The following is a 24,712-nucleotide window of genomic DNA, read 5'->3' as shown; positions in this document are numbered from 1 at the left end:
TTTATTCCCCCCCCCCCAGCGATTTATTCTTACGAATATAATGCATTTACTGTACATACCATCCCATTATTCTACCTCCCACCTTTGGTCAGGGAACCAACTGGGTTTGGGTGGGAGGGAAAAGACCATGGACTTAATTCTAAATGGTACCCAGGAACTAATGTGAGATGTGTCTAGAGACAATGCTGTCTAATTCAACATATTGAACAACTTTGAAGAAGTCCAACATGGATTTGAATTCCAATGAGGAAACCTCTCAAAATTGAGGGGACTGCTCAAAAGGAAGCTGAAAGGGGAAATAACCATGAGGGTCAAATCTCTCCAGAGCAACAGTAATTATTCAAAACCACAATGATAAAAGCCTAGCTATAATGTAATGTTTATTATGGATCTTAACAACTAGGGACTATACAGAAGACATAGGAAAGGAGGCCCTCTCCAAACAGGTTTAAAAAGACAGCAAAAAAAATGAAATGCAGAATAATTATGCTTCAGAAGGAGAAGGGAAATTTCAAATTTAGAACCATATATTGTTAAAATGAGGCTTCTTGAGATCTTTTGAACAGTGGGAGATAATCTATTGATTATCAGAGAAGAAGATGCAAGAGAGTGGATATATTTAAAAGTCAATCATGTGAAAATAAATGTGAACAAGGTAATATATGCAGAGAAATCAGTAACATAAACATATAATCCTGATGTAAGAGAAAAGACAGGAATTGAAAACAAAGTAAGGATGAGTGGCTAAATGTGCATTATAGCAACATGAAAACAAGACAAAAACCAATGAGAATGAGCTTTAGCCATATTTAACAATAGAAAATGACAGCTTTTGACAAAATCTAAAGAGGGAAGAGGAGGATGAAAGCTTGAAAATCAGGGAAGTGGTATCAGGAACAGATAAAGAGAAGGAACATGGAAAAAGAATCAAGCAGATAAGACATTATTTGAAAAAGACTGAAGTGGGAGAGAAAACAATTACGAAGAAATAGCAGAGACAAGATGAAGGATCAGCAAAAGAAGAATATATTATCAGAAGTGGAAGATAAAATAAGAACAGAGAACTGAAGTTGATGTTTGAACAGAAAAAGGAAATGAGTTAGAAGTTTATGTTGAATGATAGGGCTGGAAAGAGCTTTTTAGGGATCAAAGTGTGTGTCGTAAAAAAATGGAACACCAACAGATCCACAAAACATTCAAGTAGTTTAGAAATCAAGTAAAGGAGGGAAACAGAATGGTAGTTAGCCAACAATGAACGGTCACAAGAAGCTATTTTAAATAGGAGAAACTAAAGCAGATGTTAAGTAGGATGGCAAACACACAGTAGCTTAATAAAGACTGAGAATACAAAGGAAGCAAAGAAATCTGTTTAAGACAAAGAAGGAAATGGGATCAAGGGGACAAGTAATAGCTCTTCACGACAAGAGAACAGTGACGAATTTCTAAGAAAGAGGGAAGGAAAGAAAATGGAAAAAAAATATGATAAAGAAGATTTCATTGAGTACAAAAGATGATGACATGGAGAACAAAGAGGACTGGAAACAAAAAATAGAAACAAACAAACAAACAAACCAGCCAGCTTTTTTTTGGAATAAAAATTGACACATACACTCCAAAAAATACCTGAATGAACCCCCCCCCCCGAGAACAAGTTGGAGGAAGAGGAGGAGAATAATAGTGTAAAAAAATGACCGGGGGGTGGGGAAGAGCGTAATAATAAACAAGAAAAAGTCGTGCTTAGCAGAGCAAGAGCACATGAAGAAGAGGTAAGCATAAATGGGTAATGTACCAAAAGATTTTTAGTGGGTCAAGCACATGAGTGAAAATTTCAGTCACAATGCAAGCAAAGGTTGAGATGGACAAAGGTCAACAAAAATAAATAAAAATGTGAAAAAATCAATTTTAATGGGGAAAGCAAAATGAAGTGTCTTTACATTTTCATTAGAGAAAGTGAGGCAAGCACAGGAGAAAGTAAAGGTTAAACGAGAGGGAATAGAAGTGGGATCAGATGCATGTCAAATCGTTGAAAGGATTAATAACAATTAGGCAAACCAACGTCTGGTAATAGAGATGATGATTAGATAATAGCAAGGAAAAATCAACAGGAACCAAGAGATGAAAAAGCAAAAGTTGCTCTCTATCTAAAGCATGACTATCAGAATCAGTATTTATGGTAGAAAGTTCAAAGGAATCAAGAAAAGCAAGAAAATATTTTATGTCAGCATTACCGAACATCACCTAGTATAAAAGCTAGAGAAGGCGGCTCAGAAAGCAAGAAGGGCAAATAATTAGATCTGGAACCCAGAGGATAACAGGAAAAAAAGAGAATTTGAAGGACAATAAAAGGCTCAAAAGCAAGAGAAGAAAATACTTGAGGCAAAGAAATAGTACTAACCTGTTGCCCTCTGGTTGTTTTGGACTACACCTCCCATCAACACCAGTCAACACAGCCATGTTGGCTGGGAATGATGGAGGTTGTAGTCCAAAGTATCACTAGGGCAACAAGTTGGTGAAGGCTAGAATAGAGAAATGACAATGCAAGAAGAAGAAAATCCACTCCAATCCCATTGGCTTAGTAAGGGGAGTGAAAGCAAAAAAGAACCGCCAAAATCCCACAAAGGGTTGCCAGAATTAGAGTCAGATGGTGGAATCCAGTTTTACACCAAAGCAAAACAAGGAGTGAGAAACGGCAGGTTTATTAACACCTGAGTACATCCTCAAGAAAGTAGATAAAAAGGGAATAAAATTGAAATCAACCAGCCAGCAGGCACAAACATATCAGGGCCCAGATTCAAATGATTCGCAGTGGTGTTGATAGGTAAGGTGAGAAGTGAAAAAACAATTTGCCACATGGGTAACTCATGTACACTGGTTAAGAAAACTGCCAATGTGTTTAAGCAAGGGAATGGTAAACTCAGGGGCAGGAGTTTTCCTAGCCTATTATTATTATTACAGCGAAAATTGCAATTCTGGAGAAAATGGCTAGTCGCAGGGAAGCAAAAGAAGACACTTACTGCAGTTTGGCTACCAGGCCATTGTAAGTGTGCAGAGTTAATAACTGCTGACAGAATAGACTAGCCAACCTCAGGAATGGACCTTGTGGGAACCCTACTTGGCTGCGAAGTTTCTGACAGCATCTGCAAAGGAGCTTTCAAGCACCAACTCACCACCAGGAGGCATGCTGGAAGTTTATAAAACTCTCTGTTTGTTTTAAACTTTTTAGGCTGCAAGATTATGGGTGTGTCTGAAGAGCTAAATATGTTTTCCATAGAATATGTTCTCCCACATATAACTGGAAAAGCTGATAACTGATCCAAGGTTCTAGCCCGGTTTTTTAATTTAATTTTGTAAAAATACAGCCTGAAGAACAACCTAATGAAAACATATTTCCCCTTTTTCAATTTTGGCATTGGCTCCTATGTTATCTTTCATTTATGCTACCAATGTTGTAATAAGGTTTTTTATTTTATTTTCAATGCTAATTTTTTATATTTGGGGTTGTTTTTTTAAGCTACATTGGGTGCTTATTTTACAGTGGGACTGACTGACTGATTGATTGATTGATTGTCTAGGTCAGCTGGAATCAGCTGATGATATACAATATTAGTAGCTAGTAAATAAAATGTTTCCATTGTGAAGTTTGAAACAACATCTTAATAATTTAATACCCATCCTTCCACGACGTAGTCCAAGAGAGCTTCCCACACTTGGAATATTGGTCCCAGTGCAGAAACATACTACCAACAGTGGCTGGTGCCCATTGGATCTGGTGGGGCTGACAACAGATCAGAAGGGTGTGGCCAAAATGTTCTGATTCTTTCTCCTTCATCCCTTACCAAACTACTGTGGGTGCTTCAGCACTGCACTTTTACAAACAGATAGCACTTCATGACAAAGAGGATATTTAAGTCTCCAGATCCTCTGGTGTGCTTGTGTTTCTGGAAGGTGTAAAGGCAATGATGTTCTTTCCCGTTGGCTTACTAAGAAGGAAAATGTGCAGGCAATATTCTACTCAAAGTGTGATGCAGCTTAATGGGTTGAACTATTAGCACCACCAGCTCCTCCTCACAAACCACAGCCTCCCATTAGAGAGGAACCGTGATTAGGAAAATAAAATAAATTTATACACCGCTTGATCATAAAAAAACACCCCCTCATTTTGTTTACAAAAAGATAAAGCAAGAATATTAAGAAAAATTGGCACCCACACTATAAAACAGGCATAGGCAAACTCCGGCCCTCCAGATGTTTGGGACTACAATTCCCACCATCCCTAGCTAACAGGACCAGCGGTCAGGGATGATGGGAATTGTAGTCCCAAACATCTGGAGGGCCAGAGTTTGCCTATGCCTGCTATAAAACATACAAAGGTTAAAATACTAAAACAGCAGCCTTAGTGGCCAAGACTCCACTGCGTACCACTACTAAGTAAAATGATAGTGTGATTGTAATGTAATTTAATTTAATAAGCACAGTTTAAGCCCCAAGTAATCCAAAGTGACCTCTTAAAATTTAGGTCAGCTGTTACCCAGCCGCAGCCTGTGCTGTTTTCCCCTGCCAGAGCTTTGGGAAACTGTTACAGAAAAGCCTTCTGGAAACCATGCAATTTATGCCTGAACCAGCTTGCCACCTGCAATCCTTGAGGCTGCTTGACTCCTAATTGAGCCCTAACGAACTCTTCTGAAGTCTTTACAAAGCCAGCTAATGGAGGGAATTGCAATGAGGAGGCTTATTTGCTCCCAGCATGCCTGAAACTTTCCTGATTGAGTACCAAATAATGAGGCTGTGCTTATATAATTAACTGCTTTTCATAAATTAATGAAAAGCAATGCCAATAGCCAATTGCATAAATGCAGAGGGGGGGAAATATTGTCGTCATTTACACAGCGAGATGCCTTTCACTCGTTTACACTATTATCTAAACAAAGGCTGATAATTTTATTTCTGCCTGGTCGCCTAGATATCTGATAGACTTCTGGGAATGTGGAAGATTTCTCTCCTATCATGATCCATGTTTGGGAACATATATGAAAGCTCACCCACCCTGCAATTTCTTGGTTTAGTCACAAGGGATCTAAATAATGCAAGCCTAGTTTCTGGGGAAAGCTTGCAAGATTTGTGAATGAAGACCGCTGAAAAACAAGAGGCATCTTCAAGTAACAGCAACCCCAGACATGGATTTATTATTACAATAATATTGCTCTCCCCAACAACCACAGTGAGATAGATGCTTATTAATCCACTTTGCAGAATAAGAACTGGAGGTTGGTATCTAATGATCAGACCATAGCAAAATAAAAGTGCTGATTTGTCCAAGCTGCTATTTGAGCCCATTACTTGTCATGGTCTGCAATTTTGCAGAATCAGTTCAATAACTGCCTGGCCAGCTAAATCAGACCAGATACACATACACCAGAAACTAGTCCAATATTACTAAGACAGAAGAAAGCATAAACACAATCACTAGAATAAGGACTGCGATATAGTGTTTGTACAGTGGTACCTCTAGTTATGAACTTAATTTGTTCCGGAGGTCCGTTCTTAACCTGAAACTGTTCTTAACTAGAGGCGTGCTTTCGCTAATGGGGCCTCTTGCTGCTGTTGCACCGCCAGAACACAATTTCCTTTCTCATCCTGGGGCAAAGTTTTCAACTCGAGGTAACTCTTCCAGGTTAGAGGAGTTTGTAACCTGAAGCGTTTGTAACCTGAGGCGTTTGTAACTCGAGGTACCACTGTATTATGGCCAAAACTAGGGGGCACAATCACTGTAGGGGCCACTCTGGAGCAGAAATTGAAGCAATCTCAAGGAAGAGGGTATGTTTTCAGCTGATCCATTGCAGGCAGTGAATGGTGAAGGGTACAAGAATCGTGCAGCCAAAACTTCTCACTCTGTTCATTGGAACTGACTGAAGGGTGAATTAATTTTGCGGATGAAACTTGCTTACAATTTCCTGTGGCAGGTTCTTGCTATGATGGTAAACCCCTTCTTGCCTCTTGCAAAGTCAGCTTCCCTTGCCTGTTCAGCAAATAGGGATAAAGAAATGCAAGCCATTCTTAGACTCTCAATCATCCATCCTGAATGAACCAGATGACGGGTAGAAGATCTAGGATGAACTGTCAGGTGGTTGTTGGTTTTTTTAGTCATGAAAGGTGGCACTTCCAAGTCAGGGCATGGGATACAGAAGGGCAATGCTGCAAGAGTGTAATTTCAGGGGTCAGGTGTTTTGTGGCATTTCCCCTTAAAACACCAGGAGCCTTTTGAAGCATCTTGAGAAGTCATAAGAAATGTTTTCTAAAAGGGTGCTCCCTCAAAAACAAGCTAGTGGAAGGGACTGCAGTATGTAAAAACTAGATGACTGAATAGCAAACCTTTGCCTACCATCCGAACTGAAATCTAGGTTGAAGGACAGCTGCAAGGCTGCAGGATTCTTTGATCTTCTGATCCTGCTTGTTGGCAAGAAAGGGGATATTAAAATACAAAGGTGGGAAAAGATGGTTGTAGCAGAAGTAGAAGCTGCATCTGCTAAGAACAGGAGTCACTGACCTGAATCTGAAATGGAATGCTGTGGAATACCCACCTAAAGGGAACGGAAGATTTTGTACATGACAAAATAATATGAACTATCTGTGTGAAAAAGCAGGCACAAAGGTTTAATAGGAACTCCTAATTATCTTCCTAAAGAACTTAAATCATGTGTTTAATTGCTGCTTTAATGCAGAAAACAAATTCAATTCAAAATAAGGGCTATAATCCTCTCGCCACTCTTCCAAAATACACAATAGTTCTCCCATCGACAGTATTTGTTTTATACACTCAATATGAGGATCTCCATACTTCATCAGAGTTTTTCCCCCAACACTGATATGTGAAACGCCTACCCATGTTCTCTTTTCTTTCTTTTAAGAGAGGTAAAAGCAGATTGCTTTGAGAAAATAAGCTGCCTGACATGCTTACTAATTGGGCTTGGTCAAACAGCAGCTTCACAGACATCAAGTGCCCAAAATGTCAGCCTCCTCCCAAGGCAGGAAGTCCACCAAGCAGTAGCTGGCCAGTGCCAGAGTAAACTGAACCTTCTATGTTTGTCCAATTACCCTTTTTTCCTTTTGGCTGCCTTGCTGTTCATACACACTCAAGCTTCCCTTGCACAGGAAGTTGGGCCTCAAATTTAATCCTGCAGATTGAAGCCTTGCTTCATTAAAGCTACCAGCATTTTTTAAAAAAATCAAACAAACCACCACTCTTGCTAACACCAGCACATGCGGGAGGTGGGGGGGGGGGGGAGAGATCATCTGTAAACTACCAAGTTAAGTATTGACTTCAACAGGAAGGTGGGGAAGGCTACAGTTATCACAACTTCCTAATGAAATTATGTGCCTCCAGGAAGAAAAGTGTCAGCAATTCTTTCACATTTGTGTGGCCAAACGTGTGTACTGTGGGTACTCAGTGTGGAGATCAGAAAGAGGCACCAAATTCTACACATTTCCAGTTTTAAAACACAGGTAAGGAGCCACGTGACGAGGAAAAATTCCAAGTTAGAAAGCGGAACCACATAAGCGTCCCTCGTCCATCATGATTTTTGCCTACATCTCTCCACATGCAGCTGCTGGATGACCTTGGGCCAGTCACACTTCTTTGAAGTCTCTCAGCCCCACTCACCTCACAGAGTGTTTGTTGTGGGGGAGGAAGGGAAAGGAGAATGTTAGCCGCTTTGAGACTCCTTAAAGGGAGTGAAAGGCGGGATATCAAATCCAAACTCTTCTCTTCTTCCTCTTCTTCCTGGTGGTCACAGGTGACCAGAAGTTTAAGACTGTAAGAACGTAAAAAGAGTCTGCCAAATCAGGCCAATGGCCCATCTAGCCCAGCACTGACCAGATGTCATGGGAAAACTGCAAGCAGGACCTCGGCACAAGAGCACTCTCCCCTCCTGCAGTTTCCAGCAACTGGCATTAAGAAATATTGCTGCCTCTGCTCACGCAAGTGAGTGAATTGAATTCCATGCAGATTGAGTAAGCAGCCCATTAGAAGACAGATGGATCACTCTGTCCCTCCTCCGCCAGCCCGCATGGTTTTTAGCTACTGTGGAAGAAAAGCTCTCCTCTCCAACCAGCATACAAACACAGGGTAGTACTCTCCTGCCCCCAGGCTTGCATCTTATTAATACAGTAATGCTACTTTACACCATCCATAGCTGCTTGTTCATCATGACAAGAGGGAACTTTGAAATATTTTGTACACCACTAAAAGGGAACTACAGTGGATGCTCAGGTTGCGAACGTGATTCGTGCGGGATGCACATTCGCAACCCGCAGCGTTCGCAACCCGCGGGTTGCGATTCGGCGCTTCTGCGCATGCACGGCCGCCAAAACCCGGAAGTAACCCATTCCGGTACTTCCGGGTTTCGGCGGTCTGTAACCCAAAAAAACACAACCTGAAGCAGCTGTAACCCGAGGTATGAGTGTATGTGGCATGGAAGTGCCCGATGCTATCAAGACAACCAAAGTGTGATGCAGCCATAAATCTTACACCATATTAAAAGAACACAAGGATTTTACCAACGGCTTAGGAAGCTTCATTATTTTAGAACTTTTCATATACACATTTAAAGAAAAGTTCTCTTTAATTCATATTCCAAATGGAATGGAGAGAACCAGTGGGACACCGTTATCCCTGGATATAAACTCAATAGGAAGCATACATAGGAAATACCAGAGGTCGTGTCACTCTATGTCAAAGACAGGTTGGAGCAGACTCCTCCATTGTGGGTGGTGATACCGGACCCCAAGAGTAATTTAGTGCTGGGGATACACACTGAGTCCAGAAAGCTAGAAATCCCAAAAGGGGAAGACTTCTCCACCTACCTGACATTTAGCAATAGCATCACCAGGTGAGTGGGTAGACCAACAAGTTAGGTGGACCAGCATGACTATGCAGGGTCTGACAAGGGTAACAACCCTTTAATAACATCACGCTTGTTCCTTCCCCCACAGCTCTACAGCCCAAACACATCTCATCTCTGCTCAGAAGACACTAAGGGAATGAAGTTGTAAAAATGTTTCTCTGCATAGTAGTTAACGTAACATAAAACAAAATTTCAAAGTAACTTACAAAGTTACAGAGAATCTCTCTTCTGCCACCATTTTTTTAACCAGTTAAAATTACAGCAGCTAGCACAACAGCAGCGATAATCAGTACAGTGATACCTCAGGTTACATACGCTTCAGGTTACATACGCTTCAGGTTACAGACTCCGCTAACCCAGAAATAGTGCTTCAGGTTAAGAACTTTGCTTCAGGATGAGAACAGAAATCGTGCTCCAGCGGTGGCGCGGCGGCAGCAGGAGGCCCCATTAGCTAAAGTGGTGCTTCAGGTTAAGAACAGTTTCATGTTAAGAACAGACCTCCAGAACGAATTAAGTACTTAACCCGAGATACCGCTGTATTAAAGTGCAGGTATGCCATTTCAAAAGGCACTTCTTACAAAACCTAAGGTACAGTTTCTTTTTGCAACAGCGTATATAAAGCGCAACAGCAATTTTAAATTGCAATTGTTCACAGCATGAACTATATTAATCCTCCAGCAGTTTTACAGTACAGTGGCAATTAAAGTGCCAATGTGCGATATGCAACAATCATCCAGCACTTTTGCAGTGCAGCAGCAGTTTTAAGGTGCAATGATACAGCACAGCAGCCACATTAAAGTGCAGGTGTGTAACCATATGAACTAGGCTGATGATAATCCAGTAGTTTCCCACCTTAAAAAAACGGCAGACTCTGCCACCCATCATCTGGGAGCATCCTTGACTTTAGTCTACCATCCTTGGGTGACCCCCCCCCTTCTGCCTCTCACTTAGGGTTCCAAAAATAGCCCTTGTCACTTATCAGGAAGGTTGCTGCCCCACTCCTCATTATTTCCCAAGTGGCAGCATGCCCACCAACTGTCCACCCAGCACAAACTGGACTTTTATCTCCTACTCCAAGCAGCATCCTGAGGGAAGGTTGAGGCAAGTGCCCTGCTGCAGCATGTGGGCAACTGTAATTAGAGAGCTGGTGAGTCAGTATTTCAGTGCAGCTGTCACAAGCTGCTGGATGTTTCTGGCTTAAGGTGGAATACACTTCAGTTAGTGGTGGGGAGAAGGGGAGTGCTCTCACCTTACTCTCTCACAGCAGCTCAGCTGCTTTCTCCAGTGCTGCCCCTGGAGAAATCATGCTATGAGTACTGTATTATCCAGCAGAATGTTAGCTTTATTTCACTAAAAGATTTTATTAACATCCTTTATCTAACATAGCAGAGAGGTGGGGTTTTTATATATATATAAAACAGCAGATCAATTTGAAATGCATGACCCAGCCCTAAATAAATATAACAACAAAGTGCAATTCTAGCTTTAGGTTTTACTTTCATAGTGCATCTTTTCATTACTTTCATAGTGCATCTTTAAAAGTAGTGCATTTTTAATAACATTCAAAACCAAGCTTTCAATAAATAAGACTTGCATTGTAAAAACAGCAAAAAAAGTCAAAAAAATGTTTGATATTTGGAGCAGACCAGAGATCTGGAATAGCCGTTAGTGATTCATATTTCTTCACATTAAAGAACCTACTAGTCACTGCAGTCTCTATGGTGTTCCCACCCACTTTGTAAAAGGATCAGACTAAATGTCATAACATTGCTAATTCTAGCGGTTTGCTTATGGTTTACAAAAACCTCATTTTAGATGTTGACTTAACAAAGCACCTACAATATACTTAGCCACCTTGACTGGCCTAAAATGGGAGTCCATTTCCATGATTAAAAGAGTCATTTTATGAACAGATATATAATCTTAACATCTTAACATCCAAACTAAATGCACAGGAACCAGGTGGTCTCTGCAGGGCTGTAGATGGAAGAGAATGTTGGCAAAAGGATGTCCAGTTGGGTAGCCTAGGTGGGTGAGAAGAATCAGAAGACTCAAGGCTGGACAGAACATTTCAAGAGAGCAGCAAAGCAGTGGCATGGAGAACAGAAGCAAGAAGTGCATTAGTAGGCAAGTAAGGTTTCAGAGCAGGCTAAGAATCGGAGATGGGGGTGACACAGGTGTTCAGAGTACAGAACTATAACTAGCAAACACAGAAAGTGAAACTGAGGAATATGGCCAGCAATGGCTATGTAAGCTCCCCAAGGCAGGTCTGTATTGCTATGGTCTGTGCACAGTACTATGCAAGCCCTGATGGTTGACAGGTGGGCCCTGCCTGACCTGTGCAGGGCAGAGTAGATGAGGATTTGGCTTGCTGGCCATTTCCAGTCCACCCGCCACTGCTATATTCATAAAAACAGATAGATGATGTTAAACTAGGGGCAGTCATAGCAAGAAACTTGAGATGTTTAATGGAGGATAGCCCAACTAGGCCTAGGAGAGTCCCAGCGATCCCAGGGTCCTTTTGACAATGTGTTAACAACTCCTGGGAGATGAAGTCAGCGTATTATTAGCTGACATGAATGCATCCTCATTCCTACACCGTAAACAATTTCTTTTATGTTAATACATATTGACATTTTTCTGAGCAGGAAACATTTACACCATGATCCCCACGCTGCTAGGTTCTTCCCACGCACCACTGAACTGGAAGATTGCCATTTTCCTTTAGAACTTAACAGTCACACTACCCAGAAAAAAGAGGGATGGTAAATTTGATAAACTGATGCGCCTCAGAGGAATCACAACTGCGGGCATTAAAAGTTAGGGTTTGAATGTAAGACACTCTCCTCCTGCTTAGTCCATATCCTTATGTGAATTTGCCCATCCTTTGAGGTTAGCCATTGCATCACTCTTACATGTCCCATCATCCCCCAAAGCAAAGCTGGTGACAAACAATGTTAGAAACTGAGATATGAAAGCCAGGAGCTAAATGGCATCTTAAACCTAGGTTATGGGCACAACAACGGAATGTCTAGGAACACTTTTTTATAAAAAGAATACAAAGCTGAAAATGGATTGCAGCTAAAATAAGATGCTCATTTTTCATATGGTCTAGTCCTTCATCTGCCCACCACACTAATATTCTTAGGAGGATCTCTTTTCTCATGTCTTCGGAGAGTAGCTTTAAGTGGGGAAGCAGGAAAAGGTCATCCTTTCCTTCTACTCTGCAGTTTTAAGCTGAAATTTTAGGCACAGTACTGCACCCAGAGATCAGAAACTCCTTGCGCTAATGAAATTCCCTGTTGCAAAATGCACCTAGAACAATGGGAGTTTTGAACACTGGTGACAAGACATGACAGAGGTCTTTCTGTTGTGGTGTTCCATATGGGGAATTCCATGCCCAAAGAGGTTAGGTTTATTTTGTTCCTTAATTTGTATTCCACTTGGACATCCCTTTTTAAACAAGCTTTTGATTAGCGCTAACTTTTCATCTTCTTGCTGCTGTTTTTAGTTTGGTTGAATCATTGCTGCTTTTATATTTGCAAATTGCTTTGAGTAACTCTTAATGCAAAGTGCCTGCATATCCAGAGAAGTCCCTGGGATTTCAGCATATTTGCTTATAACAGTAACGGAAACTAGATAAGTTTCAAGCTGTTTTATCCTAGTTTGGGGCATACACACAAAATGATTCTGGCTTACACTGTCACCTCACGAAAAATTATTTACTAGCCTTATCCCCCAATGTGGATTAGAGTTCTATCTAGAGCTATTCTGAATAGGTAAAAAGATAAAGGGGTACACAGGACCCCTGGATGGTTAAGTCCTGTCAAGGGCGACCGTGGGGTGCGGCACTCATCTCGCTTCAGGCCAAAGGAGCCGGTGTTTGTCCACAGACAGCTTTATGGGTCATGTGGCCAGCATGACTAAACTGCTTCTGGTGCAATACACTGTGACGAGTGCCAGAGCACATTGAAATGGCATTTACCTTCCTACTGCAGCGGTACCTATTTATCTACTTCCACTGGTATGCTTTCGAACTGCTAGGTTGGCAGAAGCCGGGCCAGAGCAACAAGAGCTCACCCTGTCACACAGCCACAGATTCAAACCTCTGACCTTCCGATTGGCAAGCCCAAGAGGCTCAGTGGTTTAGACCACAGCACCACCCGCGTCCCAGTTATTTTGAATATAGCCATTTCAGTTTAGTTGTTATGACATAAACATGAATGAGTAAATGTGCAAATTGCAATGATATTGCTGCCTCTATTCTTTGGTTACAATATTAATTGTGCTTTACTGTGCTTTTAAAAACTGTGTCCACACTAGTTTTTAGCACAAGTATTTGCCTTGTTTTGAAGCATCGGTGGCCTACATTTGACCCTCTCTGCTTAAGATACAAACACCATCAGCACCCATGTATACAGATGGGGCATATCAGATCAGTGAGAGGATAGAAAATTCTAGGTCCAGAGTCCAAGGTCACGAGTCAAATGATTACAGGCCAGAAAAGATCCTAGAGAGCTGCTGAAAGGGTAGATGACATTGGACTATGTAGATCACAGGCTTGACTCAAAAGAAAGCAGCTTATTTGGATCTAACTGAGAACTGTACCTCTCTTAAGATTCTCCACCTCAATGTCATGCATGGGCAGAAATGCATGTTAAACTTGTAGAGTCACTTTTAATGTCCCTCCCCTCTGCCTACTCACCCCACAGACCTTTTGTGCATGTGTATACTTTGCATGATACCCTTGCAAGTAAGCTAGATTAGTCTCAATGCTCTCTACAACAAGAAACACAAGAGCACATGGAAGTCCGATCACCACCACCACCAAAGCAAGCATCATCACAAGACAAATGATTTATAAGGAACTTAGGAGCAGAACCTCAATGAAAAACTGAGATATTTTTTGAAATATTAAGCAGCATAGAAGTGCTTTAAAATAAACCAGGCATCATATATCCACATTGGAACAATACAGCCTACAACAAAGGCAAACAGAAGTGGGAGAAACTAATACTGCAATACTCAGCTAATACTGAAAACAGTGGGACACACAGGTTATTTTATTTAAATTTAAATACCCTAAGAAAAAAATAGGAGAACATAGCAAGACATCTGTTACAAAGGATGAAACGGGATATGACAGAATTTTAAAATGCAATTGTATGTAAACATGATTATAAACATTTATGATGGGTGAGCGGGGAGTCAGTATTGTAGAATAGAATTATGACTGTTGAGTGACAAAGTGTAACTTTGAATCTTGAAATAAAATAAAATATTCAGTAAAGAAAAAAAAAGAATTTAAAGACTCAATGTTCCTTTAAGATGACAATAAAGGTAGTTTCAAACACAAGATATCTAAACTTCAGATAATTTATTTTCCTGCCAAAGTGCTGACGAAGCTAATATACTTTGGGCCAAGTTTCACTTCCTTGCTGCAGTGTCCTTCATTTTTATTACTGCAATACTAATGAACCTTCAACCAGCCAGCTCCTTGCATTTTACCCCCTATCTGAACTGCAAACTTACTGAAGAAAAAAAGAAAGTTTAAGTATCCAGTATTAGGAAGAATTCATGCCTGCACTGGTAATGCCATTCCACATTTTTCAGAGAATAGTGTAAAACACCTTTAACCTTGCTACAAGGCATCCTACGTATACACGTTAAATTGATTGCAGTTATTGTAATGGACAGCTCTTGCAACAGCTGCGAATGTTACAGCAATCTTTATGGTGCCCTTGTGTAACCCCAAGTCAAATGTTTCTTTCTAGAGGCAATTTGGCTAGCTAAGTGTGGCACACACAGCTAACATCTGCCACCATCAAGACTAAAACATAACAGCATTTATGGGAGATAATCATATACATAAACATCAGTTCAAAGCGTTTTCCAAACAGTTAACCTGTAAACCAAGGCTGCATACTAACACCATCATTTTCCGCAGAGGAAGAAGTCAAGAGAAGAGCAATGTTAATGGAGCAGTAATGATTCTGTCAATGAAACAACAACAAAAACCTCCCCAAGGATACCAACCAAGAATTGACCAAGAATTAAGAGCAGGAATGAAAGATGCAAAGAAAAAGACACTAGGTCACTTTCTGGTCAGAGCTCCAGAGCAACAACATTTTTTTAAAAAAAAAGTATTGGGGGAGGAAAACACAGCAGCGAGCTGGAAGATGTGCACATCTCACAATGTGAAAACATATAAGAAGGCACACTAGACCCTCAAAGCATCTGTAAAAAAAGTGTCTAGGTTTTAAGACACCAAAGTGGCAGACAGGAAAGGGAACATGACCCCAGACTGCCATTTATTTTTCTCCCCCAATGCCTAGCACCCCATAACCTCCATTTAATGGGAAAAAAGCGCTTTAGGGAATAGTGTGCAGCAGGCATAGACGTTCAGCAACTCCACCCAAATATTTCTTTTTGTATTATATACTACCTACACTCCCTGCTTTACAAGTGATTGAGGGAGGTCTGCGTTTCAAGATTCAGGCCTGCCACCATCCCAAAATTTGGGCCTCAAGCTCCAGATCTGCAGAAACCAAGACTCTACACTTTTGTAGTTAAGCAACACTGTGGCCTAAGCAAGTTTGTACTACATATAAACCTTCTGCCTTCACAGTGCTTACAAGATAACAGGAAGACAACATGAGAATGGAAAGGTTCTTAAGGCTGCCTGGGTAATTTTAGCTTGAGCATAACGTTTCCAAAACCAGCAATCCTCAGGCTGTACTAGAATATCCTAAAATAGCTGAACTGGACAAGTGGTGAAAAATTGTTGCAAGTATGTATAGGTTTATTTTTATTGCACAAGGGTGGCAACTATGTATAACCAGTGACTTGCCAAACATAATGCAAACTTCCTTCCATGGGATACACTTAGGCCAGCTAGATTAGTATGGGGGAGGGTTAGGATTTCCTTTCCTTTGGATTTAAGTAGCTTTATGCTGCAAGCCTACAATCACTTACTTGGGAGTAAGCCCCACTGAATTTAGTGAGGGACTGTATAGGATTCTACTATCAGAAAATGAAATTTTATACATCTGTGGGTGTGGGTGTGCTGGGGGAGCACTTTTCCACTGGTTATTATTTGAAACTGGTAAAACTCTCATATAAATATGCAACACACACAAGATTATCTACATGCAGCTTGCAAGTTATAAAAACACAGAGAAGCTGTCAAATGTGATCAATTCGTCTTATTTGAAGAAACCTTTACACTAATCCAAGTTTTCTTCCCTAAATCTGTCAATCACACTCGGCTTAAAAACTCCTACAAGGATTCCTGGCCATTGGATTAAGAAAGGAACAACTCCCTCAACTACTGATGGGGGAAGAACAGCTCAAACCAAGATGACTCATTTGTATTTTAAAAGCTGCTATTTTTCCAAAGTAGAAAGCGGAAAACTAATACAGAACTCAAACTGTACTTGGAAAACAAATAACACCCCCCCAGTTTAGGGAAGGAGCAGCAGCTGCTTAGCAATATTTAAGAGTAGGAAGATTCATCATAATCCACCAGGAAACAAGGGGGTGGGGACACAAGGGAAAGTAAATTGTTCCTTGGCTATAAAATTTTCAAAGACATATATTTAAAAAGTCTATTGTGGGCATTTCATAATTGGTTAACATTACTCTCTTGCCCATCTAATGCATTTTTGAGAGGAAGTTTCGCTGAAGGCAAAAAGAAGTGACTGTAGTTCTGGAAGATGTGATGTGTCTGCAGTTAGCAAACACCACGTTTAGACTTATACATTCACACATTCATTGATACTTTTATGCTTTGGAACTACTAAGTCTCACCCTCTTATACATTTGGTTTTGCTTCTCTGGTATTTTATGGGTACTCCGTGTGTGTGTCTATATACACACACACAGAGGGGGGGCTTTCAAGAGAAAATAAACATATAAATGTTATTATAAAGAATAAATAAATGGGCTGTTATAATCAAGATCTGATAATCACACACATTTGTCCACTGGTTCGCAGTCATGGACTGCTAAATGCGGATGAAGCTGACCTGAAATGGGGAACAGTCATATCTCAGTAGCAGGACATCTGATTTGCATGCCAAAGGTGCCTAGGTTCAATCTCCATTTAAGGTTTGGGAAGACTTCCTGTCTGAGAGCTTTGAGAGCTGCTCTAAGTCAGTGTGGACATTACTGAATTCAGTGGATCATCAGTCTGATTTGGCATAAAGCAACTTCCTAGTTTCCTGCCATATTTTATTCCACTACATATATATAGACCTGGTCTAGGCAAACAACTCAAGTGTTTTGCAGACTGATATTCACTTGTACACAATTCTGTATGCAGGAGATGATCTGCCACATTGCCAGGAGTGATTTTTTTCAACTAGGCATTTTATTATATAACAGCAATTTGCTATTATAAGTAACGTTAAAGGTCTAGAACACATCCAGCCACTTTACAAACTGCAATCATATACATCTTTGGTTGGGAACCTCTGGCTCTTGTGCCTAATCAGGCCTGTCTGGCTTCTGGCTTTGGGTCATACAGCCCAGCCATGTCCACTTTTCCTGCACCTTACAACATATGACACAATCCTTAAAGTGGCATGCAGAAAACTGACTACTTTGGGATCTTGTCCTCTGGACAAAAGTGGTTCCTTGCTATACACATGTACAGTACTTGGTAATAAGTCTCATTGAACCAACAAGGCTTACACCTGAAGAGAATTACCTTGCAGTGTTACTATTTATTAATATTGTGGTAAACTACAGAAGAAATGGGCAGCAGGTAAACCTGGATCTACTGCTAGATCTCTGGGTGGTTTACAATAGACCAGTAAAGAGTTCTGACTCCCAACTATTTCACAATAGCAGGAACAAATTTATTCCCCTCTTCCCAAACTACACTGCTGAAATAACAGAAGCTTGGGGTCTGCATGATTAGATTTGTGTGTGGTGCTCATAACAAACTGTTGGACTGAGAATTCTTTAATTCTAAGCGTTTATCTTTTGCATGTCAGGCTTTGGTTGTTGGATCTCAGGGATCTAGGGGGAAAAACCAGCACCTCACAAAGTAGGTCCTGCAAGCCTGAGGTCTGTGCACCCCTAAACTTACAGAGAAGTTTATGACTGTTTGTTTAAAACCCTATATTAATCATAAGTATCTGAAGCTGAAGGTAGCCTAGAAGGAAAAGCCCACCCCGAATGGTTTTTGTTAACACCTAGAACTCTAGCCAATGATGAAGTACAGCATCACTGCTCTCATAATGTAGATTTCTTTTGTTTTGCATTCAGCATCTTAAAAGCTTTACCCAAATGAGTAACAAACCAAACATCGTATAACCTCGACTTCCATTATACAAAGCCTATTATACAAACATTAAAAATGTTGGGGAGGGAGCATTATGTACTAAATTTATTATGTACTTTATTCATTATTGTTATCGCCTAGAGCCATTTTTTAAATATATCATTCAGTTGTAATTTCAAAAGATCTAAAAAAAAAAGTCAGTGATGCTAATGGGTTTATATAATTTAATTCTTATTTGGAAGGCAATGTTACATTCCAACTTGTGCTTTGAAAAACTCAAATTACCACTCAGGCCATAGCAATTTCAGCTCACTTGCATTTCATTCACTCTTCATTAAGCACCTCCCATCTCTAGGCGCCCTCTCAAAAGTTACTGTAGTAAAGTGTCCCCTTCCTTTCTTGGCTACTGCTGAATTTATATAGCTGGCCTTATAATGCTTAGAGAGCTGATCATCCTTTAGAGTAGGTCACAGCTGACAACATGGTGGCATGAAGAAGCTACAGGAGATGATTTGTGTATAATTTATAATTAAGCTGCTAGACAGCATTTTTATTTTGCACAGAAGATATAGCCAAATAATGATGTTCACAATAAAGAAAGTTTCTAAAGTCTGGCTAATAAAACTGTGAAGACTCATTTCCAAAGAATTGTAACTTTAAACAGGTGTGTCACATTTTGAAAGCAGGGTAACGTAGAATGAAACAGATAAGGCATACACACAAACGCAAAAAACAAGCTTTTTTATCTCCTTAAAAGGATCAAAATTGCAATCTCTTGATGTTTACAAAGTTAAAGGGCTGTAACAGCAAAGAGATGTAATTTGTAGGAAATGGTTTTGATTAATGAAGGCAATGCTTTATTAATGTATTGCTTGACCATTTAAACATACGATATCCACATGAGGCTATGATTTCATTGTTGCAGGTTCTATCCAACTCCTTCAAAATGGCTTGAGACAGATAACAGTTTAAGGTGACACATAACAGAAATACACACACTGTTATGTGGACTGTCAGGACTATGGTGTGGTAAGGAAAAGTTAGGAAACTCCTCCTTGCACACCAATTCTCACGCACAGCAAACCATTTTTAAAAAAAGATTCACGCAGTGCTAAACTACGTATTTAGCATTACACATAGTTGGTCTCTAGAACAACTTGGAATACTTTTCCAGTATTGGATCAGAAATGTCTCCAGGTTCACTTGACTTTCTAACACATGCTCACATATACATTACATGGCCCTTACAGTTACATTGATTACAACTTTGAAAATGAGAAATTTGATCAACACTGTATCCATTCATTGTATTATTACAAATGGAAATTTTGTTATGCAACACAGTTTTGTTAAAAAAAAACCACAACCACACACACCCTCCATTGGAAATATAAACATTCATATTGTAATATAAAAACTATGTATTTTTATACATGCATGCGTAGTTGATTTTCTGTTACTTTAGTATCAAGTTTTCAGAGCACACTTAGAAACTAACACAAACTGTATGTAAACCATTGTTTTCTTAAGTCATTTTATGAGTCTAATCCTAACAAATTCTGCTATAAATTAAAGAGCTTTAGCCCAAATAGTGTACATCAATATGGGTCAACTTCTTTATCAGGCGGGGAAGAACTCACTTATTCCACTGATGCAACAAGAGTGACCATTATTGACCAGTAACTGTGTCATTCTTTAAAACCAGCCCATATCCATTTTGTGTGACATGATGACGCCACATCATGAGAAGGTCAAAGCCAGCTATTGGTCTGATGCAGCCTTGCTTACCAACTGCTATCTATATGGAGCACAGGCGATGTTATTTGCCTCCATGCTATAGTGTCTAGAGCAGGCATAGGCAAACTCGGCCCTCCAGATGTTTTGGGACTACAGCTACCATGATCCCTAGCTAACAGGACCAGTGGTCAGGGATGATGGGAATTGTAGTCCCAAAACATGTGGAGGGCCGAGTTTGCCTATGCCTGGTCTAGAGTATTGAGTTTGAATGTGGGAAATTAAAGTTCAAATCCCTGTTCAACTATGAAGTTCACTGGGTGTCCTTGGGCAAGCCACTTTCTCCCATCCTAAGCTACTTCAGATCTGTAGCAACGCTAAAATGCTGAATGATTTTTTTCAAGAGGAAGAAAGCATACAAAAACTTATAAAGCAGCTCCAGAAACAGCTTATGCTGTAAATTGTCTAGTTGCAGACATGCTGCCCATCCGCAAAGTCAAAATTGTATGTGGATAAATAGTCCATGAATGTTGACTTGGCCTACTATCCAGATACCATTTGCTGTAATTACCAAGTGCTTTGGTAGGCAGGGTTTTCTCCTATTTGTGCTGTGATTTTGAGAAGGTAAGAGCAACAAAATCTCTTCTTACCTACGCCAAACCTCAGCAAAAATGAGAATTCTGGATGGCAACCTGTGAGCTTCTGGCTTTTTGTTCACCAAAAAGACCGGAGCAATTACAACTGGCAGGCAGATGTGTCAACACCTGCACATTACTAAAGCTTCACTAGTAGCAGGGGTCCACCGTTCCACTCCCCACGCTCACCATGGCGAGTGTTTCATCACCCTCTGGCAACGGTGATGAGGAGACAAAGCAAACAAATAAGAATCATAAACAGCTGTAGAAACAGGCCCAACATGAAAAAAGACAGCTGCACAAGCAGTTATTTCCCGCCTCTTTTGCTGCATTTCAAGAAACCACCCTCTTATCTAAAAATCTACCGGGGGGGGGGGGGGGAATGACCCACAAAATTATATACACTAACCCCCCCCCCCCAAGTATGAAATTTAAAATCCTCTGTTGTGTAATTCTGCAATTTCTTTTTACAGCTCACTAGCATCAAGTTAGAGGAAGTTGTGGCTGGGCATTTTGGTGGTGGGCCACTTAGGCACTTGGAGCAGTTCCATCACCTGCTGCCAAAACAAGTCCCAACTTTCACTAGAACTCCAGAGGGGAACATATGCGCTGCTTGCCAACCAACCAAACCTTCATCTCCCTGGCTCCAGCTTCCAAAACCCAACACACTAATGCTGGAATAGACCCCACTGAGCACAGTGAAAGTTTATTTTGAATAAACATGCATGAGATTGCATTGAAGAAGAGGGACACAATCCTGACTCTGTTAGCAAGGCAATCCAACTTTGTGGATCCTAACAGGTAGTCTCCAGGTGCATAATCTGTTAAATCTGATCGGGGGCCCATCTAGTCCTGCCTTTCTAACTGTAGGCAGTTGGCTACTTCCAGGAAGCTTATAAGCAGAGCATACAGGAGACAGTCCTCTCTTGATTGTCTCCAATATCCAGAGTTTGATGGAGAAGGTCTCTTGCTTCACTCCTTGCGTTTAATAGGTTTTTCAATTAAATCATCTGTTTCTGACAAGTGTTGGTTTATGCAACTGCTTCAGCATAACACCAGTACTGAGAAGTACTAGGAAATTTCCTCGAGCCAGTGCAGTTGTAATGCTCTTGTATCTTAGTGGGTTTTTTTTAAAAAAATCAGGAGCAGGCCACCAGATCAAATGTTCTTTCCCCACCAGTCCCTCTACTCACATGAGCATGTTTCATACTCTAGTTTTAATCAGTTAACACTAATAATGGTTTGCTAGCAAAGTTCCAACCCCAGCTAAAACGGTGGCTAGTATTAATCATGTCTGTTAGCAACCATTAACCCTGGTGAAGATCTGGCAGGGAAGGGAATCAAGCATGCAGTCCCACAGCCTGTTCCCTCTTAACCACCGTTCACCATTGAACAGAACACCTTAGTACAGAGGTTGCTAGTAAGTTCTCACATTTCTTCCTAATTTTCCACTGCCACCACTATATTTATCTGCTAGACATGGGTTTATATTCCAAAAACAACGCAAACATTACACAGTTCTGTTTTATGTAGACTGGTCTCTTTAGTAACAGGACTCCCTATTACAAGAGCATGTACAAGGAGCATGATGAACAAGACGAACGGTTTGGAAACCTGAAAAATCTGAAAGCTTCCTCACTATATAAGGAAAAGGATTATCCAACATGGATGAATGCTTTAACTAACAGCATTAAATTGGTTTCAAAATAACGGCTTTCTTTTTTATATGATGTTGATGATGAGTATGAATGGTATGAGGGAAATCACAGAATTAAAACAAGTAAACCAAAACCAAAAGAATATCAAACCCGTACTCCACAGCAGGATACTTATCATGACAAAGATTATTACCTATTAGCCACACCAAACAAGCAGAGAACTGGAGCAGTCACAGTACACTACAGTAAAAGAGATAGCTACAACAACTTGAAAAATAAATCCTCATGCAGCCATGAGGAAAATTATAATCTTTATTATTTTTCAGGTGACTACATTTGTACCACCAGGTTTATCTCATGTCCTTTTTTTTAAAGGACTGCCCATTGCATTTCATGACACCACACATTGAGAGCACAGTCAATGACTTCTTTCATGCTTCACTGGTCTAAAACGCCCCTTAAATTCTGAAGTTCTGACCATCCACCTTGATCTTGGTTCAAGCCTTGCTTTTGCTGAAGGAAAAATGAAAACAGTTTGACCTGGTTTTTGAACTGGAGGGCAACGTTCAAAGCATGCTATGGGTAGGATCTTTACATCCAAACTGGTACACCTTATTTCTTTCCCTGACCATTTTTAGCTGTTTCAGCGCAAAACACCTTAAACAAAAAGTCTCCAAATCAATCATTTTAATCCAGAGTTTGAAGGATGTTTACACCAGCCTCTTCCAAAAAACACAAATTCCTCAGTGCCCAAATGCCAAGATTTCAAAACCATCCTACTAAGTTCAATAAAGGTCTGCCTCCCTAGAGCTTGGACTTGGCCCAAACTCTAGCTGGCAGAGGAACAACAAGGTTACACGAGTTGCACTCAACACCAATTGGAGTAGAGACAAAACACAGAGAGGCACAAAAATGCATTCCACTTCAATAGCTATAGTGATGTCTTAATTTACTGCTGGACTGAAGCAAAACAGTTAAGTGAAGAGGTTCAAGGTGCTACACCAGAGCAGCAACCTGAATCTACACTGGCACAATGCTGAAAGGAATATTACAGGAAATATTAAAAAAACAGCTTGCCCATTTTGTATGCAACCATTAGGACAGTATTGTGTACCCACAGAGAACAGTTTCTCACCTTTATCCTGAGAGCAAGACAGGATTTCTTCCTCTTTGGGGTTAGTCACCTGGGTGATAATGGACGGGTTGTCCATGGAAACAGAGTGCGTTTTCACCTGGCTAGTTCCCTCCCAGAGGCAGGTTCGGTGTGCGTTTATGGGTTCCTTTTTATTCGTTTTCCTTTTAGGAAATCTAGAGGCAGACTTATGTGTGAAAAAAGATCTCCTCCAGGAACGAAGCCAAAAAAATATGTTATAGAAGGCAGCACGCATACAGGTCTCTTCTGTAGTGCCTTGTCCTCTTTCCTTCTTCAAAGAACGGAGGGAGTTAAAAAAAGATGGGGGGAGGGAACCCCAAATCCAAAGACTACCCCACCTAAAGCAAAACCCTGTACCACTCTGAGTTAAAAGAAAAAACCCAGTGCCACTCCAAATCCCTACTCCAGGCACAAAAATACCCGCCTGAACAGCAACCTCAGGACAGCAGTAGAGAAAATACAGATATGGGGTCTTGGCGGCGGCTCACCTTCGCACCCCCAATTTGTCCTGTGCCTCCTAAATGGCTGCCCTGAGCTGATCCCTAAAAAACACACACACCCCACTCACACTCACCCCAAAGCCAAGGCTTTGTATTACCCCTCCCCCCAAAAACCCAATGCAAAACACCCTACATGTAACCCCCCCAAACCGTGCCACTGATCTATCATTCCCCCCCCCCCAAAATCCCCTTGCCCAAAAAAAGAGGGTTCAGACCCCCCTCCTCATCTGGAGGCAGCACCTTCCTTCCTCCTCCCCCCCCCCTATTTAGATCCCTAAACTTACCTACCTCCCCCCTCCCGCCAGAAGATGAAAAAAAATGCCCCTTTCCAGGAGGAGGAGCAAGAGGTGCTCCCCACCCCACCCCGAAAGAGCCCTCCCCCCTCCCCTCCCGTGCCCCCTCCCCTAATCAAGCCCCCACCCGCCCTGTCCTCCCCCCTTCCCCCCTCCCCTCGGGGATTATCTCATCCCTCCTTCGCCTCCTTCCCCGGTGCAGCTCTGAGGGGGGGGGAGTCCGAGGGAGGGGGGAGAAGGAGGAAAAGGGGGGGGGGAGAGAAGAAGAAGAAGAAAACGGGGGAGGGAGAAGGGGAGGCAGCGCCTGCGGAGGAGGCCGGTCTCCGCGCTGCGCCACAGCAGCAGCAACAGCAGCAGCAGCCGCCTTCCCGCTCGCCTTCCCTCCTCGCCTGTCAGCGCCAGTCCCAGGCGCCGCCTCCTCCTCCGCCTTCCCTCCCCTCAGCGCCCCAGAGGCTTCGCCCGCCCCCGCTGCCTTCCCCTCAGGCCCGCCGCGCGCGGGACAGCAGCCGCCTCAGCCTCCTCCCGTCCTCCTTGTGGCGGCGGCAGCGGC

General features: G+C 41.4%; 1 protein-coding gene across 2 annotated transcripts in view; it reads right to left on the bottom strand.

Moving 5' to 3' along the window:
* Nucleotides 1-24,199, bottom strand: part of CTDSPL (CTD small phosphatase like) — a 68,253-nt gene extending 44,054 nt beyond the window's left edge. The window contains exon 1 of one of the 2 annotated variants that reach the window (XM_028749805.2): nt 23,352-24,199. In XM_028749805.2, coding sequence (XP_028605638.2) covers nt 23,352-23,604 — 253 coding nt within the window. In that variant the 5' untranslated portion in view covers nt 23,605-24,199. The remainder of the gene's footprint in view (nt 1-23,351) is intronic. The other variant, XM_028749804.2, reaches the window with a different exon arrangement.
* Nucleotides 24,200-24,712: the final 513 nt, after the last annotated feature.

The sequence above is a fragment of the Podarcis muralis genome, chromosome 12, assembly GCF_964188315.1.
Source record: "Podarcis muralis chromosome 12, rPodMur119.hap1.1, whole genome shotgun sequence".
NCBI classification, from domain to species: Eukaryota; Metazoa; Chordata; class Lepidosauria; order Squamata; family Lacertidae; genus Podarcis; species Podarcis muralis.
Note: the sequence above shows the minus strand (reverse complement) of the source record. Positions and strands in the feature narration are given on the sequence as shown.